General features: G+C 40.9%; 1 protein-coding gene across 1 annotated transcript; it reads right to left on the bottom strand.

The window, feature by feature from the left end:
* Positions 1–280: 280 nt before the first annotated feature.
* On the bottom strand, positions 281–4,427 carry cdca7a (cell division cycle associated 7a). The gene is made up of 10 exons (XM_024287327.2): positions 4,290–4,427; positions 3,788–3,928; positions 3,581–3,703; positions 3,300–3,503; positions 3,141–3,221; positions 2,138–2,329; positions 1,934–2,062; positions 1,704–1,853; positions 1,281–1,417; positions 281–1,184 (listed from the first exon to the last, which is right to left on the bottom strand). Exons 1-10 carry the CDS (start codon positions 4,308–4,310, stop codon positions 1,148–1,150), a joined length of 1,215 nt encoding a protein of 404 aa, XP_024143095.1. The 5' UTR covers positions 4,311–4,427; the 3' UTR covers positions 281–1,147.
* Between the last annotated feature and the right edge of the window lie 1,592 nt (positions 4,428–6,019).

Genomic DNA, 6,019 nt, shown 5'->3' with positions numbered 1-6,019 from the left:
TTAAACTGAGCAATTTTCAATTTAGCAGCAAAAATAATGTTATTAACTAATTTTTGTCTGTGTTTTCTTTACTTTTTTGTTCTTTTTATCCTTTTTTTATTTGCAAACTTTGTAAAAAAGAAGGTAATACCAATTTATTGGTATTACAACAGCTTCTTTGTGTCTGTTTTGTTAGGTTACCTGATGTTTTTGTTAGTGAAACTGCCATGTAGGAAATAAGCTCACATCATGAATTATAGCTGCCTCTGTTTTGGAGTCAAGCTAAATAAGAACACAACTCTTCACTTATTAACTCTTTAATGCAAAAGTATTAACAGCAGATTCGATATCATTTGGAATATTTTACAGAATCATAAAACAAAACCGTTCGATCAAAGCTCAGGTCAAAGCAAGAGCATCCCGGAGACGATCGTCACAAAGGTTACCGCCGTGTCGGCAGGAATGGAGGAGCTGACTTCTGCGTGGAGAACGCGGGCCATAACTCTACCTGCACTTTGATAGCACCTTCAACCAGAGAACGGCGGAAAATGAGCCGGAGAGACTGGAGCAGAGCGAGAACGTGCTTAAAACTGGATCAAATGATTTACAGGTACGAGATTCCCATTAAAGTCTGCTAATTGTTTCCACACCATTAGTGACAGTTATCTAATGAAGGATATTTAAGCAGGCGCTGTAGTATATCACAGCTCTGGATTTAGTCGAGGGAATCGGTGGACCTCAGTCTGTGCCCTTTTCAACTCCCCCATATTAGAGTAGTCAGATTACTCTTCTATCAAAGGATTATTTTGAAAATAAAAATCAACTGGTTTAAAGATAAATCTCAAACTGTGATCTCTGGAGGATGATTACATTTAAAACAATGTATACAAGAACTCACCTAAAAATGCCTGAAGCTGCAGAAAATATAAAAGCTATGAAGGAATATTTTACAAGAACGATCAGAACATTTTTCAAAACAGCAGATCATCTCGATTTACAGTACATCAGCTGTAATGTGGTAAAAAAGGAACAATCAGTAGAACAACAAACACAGTTTTAAGAGAGAAATATCTAGAGGCTTCCTTAAAATGTCAGTCATCTTAAAACAAAAGGGTTTTTTTGTGTGGCAGCTGTTTGTGTTCTGGTTCTGCTGCGGCCCGTCTGGGTTTCACTTGCTGTTTTCCTCTTCCAGTTCTTTTTTCAAGCTGCAAAAAAAAAAATCACTCAGGTTTTCAGATTGTGATTTTTTTTAAAGAAATGTTCACAGTTTTATATATATATATATATATACATATATTTACCTCTTCAGGTAGGCGTGCACATTGTCGTAACCGTGGTATTTCGCCAGGTAAACCAGCACTCCTGTGGCGCAGCGGCCCTCCCGTGCACGACAGAAGCTGCAGTTACAGATGCCCCGGCAGGGGGGGCACTCCCACTCCTGCAAAAATCAAACAACGTTGTCATATTTTTTTGTATTTTTACACGTCTTGCTGCAATCATGTTATCGGAAATCAGGTCAACCAAGGTTTTGGACTCAATCAAAACCGAGGGATGCATCCTGATCAGGGATTGAACATTTTTTTAATTCTCATTATGACCACCATTTTATATTTCAAGAATTTTTAATGGAGATATAATTTTTTTTATATGGTTATAAAATTATTGGATCTCGACTCCTTAAAATCAGCCTGATGAGAAGAGTTCAACCACTCTTTTACACTTACAGGATTCAGCAGAGCGTCTCGGACTTCCTCGCCGTAGCGGTTCCGGAGACACGGGCCGCAGAACTGCCCCCTCACACCAACGCACTCCGGGTTACGGCAGTTTGTTTTGGTGTCGATGGTCTTCTGTCTGCACTGGTGACAAGTGGATCCCTGAAATCCAACCAGAACCAAAGAATGACCAAAAGTTTGACACGGTGACACGACCTGCAGGAATGTGAGGGCAGACTCACGGTGGAGCTGTTGTAGACCTTCTCCCGCACGTTGTGGCAGATGTTCTGCAGTTCCACCTCGCTGATCTCCTCAACGGGCCGCACCACATGAGGGATCGCCTTCATGCCGCTATAGGTCCGCCGGCGAGGCTGAAGAAGATCACAAATACCGTGAAGCCTTTATCAAACGATTTGACTCCTTACAAACGCTGAGGTGAAGCTTACAGGCTCGTCGACTTCCTCGTAGTAGCGACTTTTGCGAACCAGACTGTACTTGTCCTCAGAGTCTTCTTCAGGAGGAGGGGAGGGGGGTCCGTCCACCAGGGAGCGGGAGCGTGTGTGGGGGCGGGACGAGCGCTCTGGGTTTCTCCTGAACGCTCTCGGGGTTCCTGATGGGGTTCGGGGTGCACGTCTGGGCTGATAATGTAAAAATAACAGATTAATAATAATTCCGGGCTGCACGGGGGCGCAGTGGTTAGCGCTCTCGCCTCACAGCGAGAAGGCCCCGGTTCGAATCCCGGCTGGGACCTTTCTGTGTGGAGTTTGCATGTTCTCCCCGTGCATGCGTGGGTTTTCACCGGGGACTCCGGCTTCCTCCCACCGTCCAAAAACATGCTTCATAGGTTAATTGGTGACTCTAAATTGCCCCTAGGTGTGAATGTGAGAGTGAATGGGTGTGTGATTGAGGCCCTGCGACAGACTGGCGACCTGTCCAGGGTGTACCCCGCCTTCGCCCTTCAGTAGCCGGGATAGGCTCCAGCACCCCCGCGACCCCGACAGGGACAAAGAGGTCAAGAAGATGGATGGATGGATAATAATAATTCCATGTTCTTGTGGCATTTTTCTCATGATGGAGGTCATAGTTTAAGAAATAAAAGCTAAAAATTGCATTTCTGTGTATTTCTTTTTTGAAATTGTGATGAAGATGAAAAAATGGTGTTTGAAAACGATCGTATTTGTTCCGTCTGGCTCAAAACTGTACGGCCAGATAGCTCCAATACTGTCCGCCATTTTGTTTTCACCGGTAATGTTAGGCTGTTAAAAGCTGTAAGCTAGTGGGAGAACACTAGAGGGGGCGGGGTTACTTTGAGCAAAGAGTCCCGCCCACAACTCAGAAGTTTTTTTGATTTTGGCTACAAATCATATCTAAAAGATCACTAGGAATGTTTTTACAATAGATAATGTTTGGAGTGAGACTTTAAGATGATTTAGGATCATATCAAATTACCGTAGTCGATGCTGAAATTCCCAGTCGTCCATCAGGGAAAATTCCGGGTACTTTTTTTAATTCTGCCATGAGTTTTGCAAGCTGTAAACAACAAGTATTAACAATTATGATTAAAATATTATTAAAATATTTGATGTTAAACAAAAGTAGGGCCCGTACCATTTCCTTGTTCTCCTTGATGTTCAGAGCTCTCTTGTTCATGAAGTTCTCCTCTTCTCCCTCGGAGTCCGATTCCTGCTCCCTGACCTGAGGCAGAGGTTCCGATGCAGGCCTCTTCCTGTCAGTCCTCTTTGCAGGAAAAGTCAAAGCAACCTTCAGGACGTTTGACCTTCGACCCCTTCCTGAAGGTTTGGCGTTTACGTTCTTAAACAGAAACAAAAAAATCAGTTCAAAGATGCACTAAAACCCTGTTAAAATGATGCAACAAATGCAAATCCTACTATATTCTGCATCCGCCTGCTGATCACATTCTCCTCAAAACCACTGCAGGTGTCCTCCTCTGAAGAGGCTTGAGGCATCTTGGGCTTCTGCGGAGTCCTCCTCATCGGTCTCAAGCTGCTCCTCTGTCAAACACACGCCCCAGCTGCATTATTTACAAGCAATTGGCAGGTAAACAGATGTCATCAAACTATTTACTGGGGTGGTACCGTATTGGCAAAACCTCCGTCGGAGCCAAAGCTGTCGCAGCTGTCGTCTGAGGAAGAGGAGGAGGTCTCCATTGGAACCAGAGGGACACTGCGAAAGCTCCTCAGACTCATCCTGGTGGCAGGAGGCTGGACTGCAACTCTCTGGGAGGAACAAGCAGGAACTTTAGGATGAGTAGATAGTGTATGTGCCCATATAACACAGTAATACTATATATTACACTTTAATACTTTAATAACAATTGTTATACACATCTTTTTATTAAAAAAACTGTTTCATTATAACTTTAACACAAGAAAATCACTTTATTACTGCATCCAATATCTATTTTTTTCTATAATAGAACATATAGTGGGGTATTTCCTGCATTTGTTGTTTCAGAAACGACTGGGCGTGGCTTGGTTTTTGCTGAAATTGACTAAAACTTCGAAAAAAACAAGAAAATAAATAAAAGCACTACGCCTGCGCAGAAACCGTGGATAATATGCATTGATGGTTCCTTACCTTGGAGCGGGTGAAAGGCATTTTCAGTAGTGATCGTGTCCCACGCAGACACGCGAACACTCCGTGCAGATGCTCTGCAGTGAACAAAGTGGGAGCTGCAGCTGCACGCGGACTCAGCCCGTTCGTTTCCCGCGCCACCGGAAGGTCCTGGAAGGTACGTAAGAACAGTGACGCAAAAAATATAAACATTTGTTTAAAAATACCTAAATAATTTTGGTAGTGTAGCTCATTAAGCCATAGGAATATGACACTCGTTTTTTATATGTTTTTTTATTAGTTTAAAGTGTTAGTAATTAAATTGAATATTTTTTTATTTTTATGTATCTTCCAGTTTTTCACTCTTGGCGCGAACGTCTTGTTGACTCCTTTGCATACAAGGCGGGTAATTTCTTCATTCTTTTCCAGATCTTATCAAAGTCTTTCTCAGTTCAGGTCAATGGCCGTTCCAGCTTAAATTACTCACATGCAGTCAACCCACAAACACGTTTCTAAGGATCCAAAGTTTGGTGCTTCTCTGCACACTAAAAAAAACAAAAAGGAAACTTAAAACTTCACTGTCTTGTCTATGAGAATAGGAAAAAATATAGTTCTTGATCCTCATCTTTTTGTAAAACCAACTGTCCTTTTTGAACTTAAATCTTTGCATATGTTATCAAACTTTCAGGTCCACTTAAGATCCATTTTTGTAAAGTAAAAAGGGCCAATAGTTATTTTAGGTCAATTACGGAAAGCCTTTAATTCACTACTTCAATAATAGTTAACTAATCTAGTTAATAAGTTATTTCTGCAGATTGTGAAATAGATGGACAGACAGATGTATGCTTCCAAAAGTAATAGTAATATAACAAAGCTGCAAAGGAAAACATGCCCTATAAAAGATTTGCTATAACTAATAGTTTCAATATTGTGTTTATAACAAGTCATTGTGGCTCATGATGGAGCACATGAGTATGATTAAAATTACATTTCTGAGTGTTTTTTACTCAAATCCTTGCAAATCAGGAACAGACAAAAATGCAGTTTTTAAATATTAAAATGTGTAAAAACTGTGCTGGGCAAGGCACAAGCTCCCTGCCTCACCCCACTCTGATGCCTCCACTTGCAGACAAACAGATACATGAATGTCTTCGTTTTCCTCATCCGAGTTGGCATCTGGCTCAGAATTGTAGGACTGATAGCTCCAATATTACTTGACATTTTTGATGTACCGCTAATGTTAGGTTGGTGGTGTAAGGGGCTGTAAGATGGCAGGAAAGTGTGTAAACCGAGAGCTCTCAGTAACAGGGAAGTAAATAGAGGTAAGTGCAGTTTATAAAAAATAATGTTATTTAATTATGAATTCTTTTTCCTTATGACCTCCCATGAGATGCATCCATAACATCCATGCATAAATCCAATGTGGAAACTTCATTATATGAATGAGATCAACTCTGAAAGAAACATTTGTTGTCGGCAACAAGAGATTTAATTTATTGAAGCAGCTGAGGGGAAATATGTAAACATTTCATTTAATAAAAGTGAATAAATAGAGCATTTGCAGAGAACAGGAAGTGGACACAATTCAAGCACCAAGTGAGACAACAACTTTCTCCTTCTTTGACATTTTTAAGGTGATTTGGCTCTATGTAGAGTGAGTTTCATATCTTGTATAAAAATGTAACTGATAAAAGTGTTTTTACACATAGAATGATAAATAGACTCCGAATAAAATCTTTAAAATAATCTAAAAA

This window comes from Oryzias melastigma, linkage group LG21, assembly GCF_002922805.2.
Source record: "Oryzias melastigma strain HK-1 linkage group LG21, ASM292280v2, whole genome shotgun sequence".
In the NCBI taxonomy this organism is placed as follows: Eukaryota; Metazoa; Chordata; class Actinopteri; order Beloniformes; family Adrianichthyidae; genus Oryzias; species Oryzias melastigma.
Note: the sequence above shows the minus strand (reverse complement) of the source record. Positions and strands in the feature narration are given on the sequence as shown.

What these genes read in the sequence shown, in the direction of transcription:
- cdca7a (XM_024287327.2), bottom strand. Translation starts at nt 4,310, where the DNA reads ATGCCTTTCACCCGCTCCAAG. An exon ending in ACGAGGAAGTCGACGAGCCT is followed by an intron (nt 2,063 to 2,137) that starts GTAAGCTTCACC and finishes GATCTTCTTCAG; the next exon opens with CCTCGCCGGCGGACCTATAG. An exon ending in GAGACGCTCTGCTGAATCCT is followed by an intron (nt 1,418 to 1,703) that starts GTAAGTGTAAAA and finishes TGATTTTTGCAG; the next exon opens with GAGTGGGAGTGCCCCCCCTG.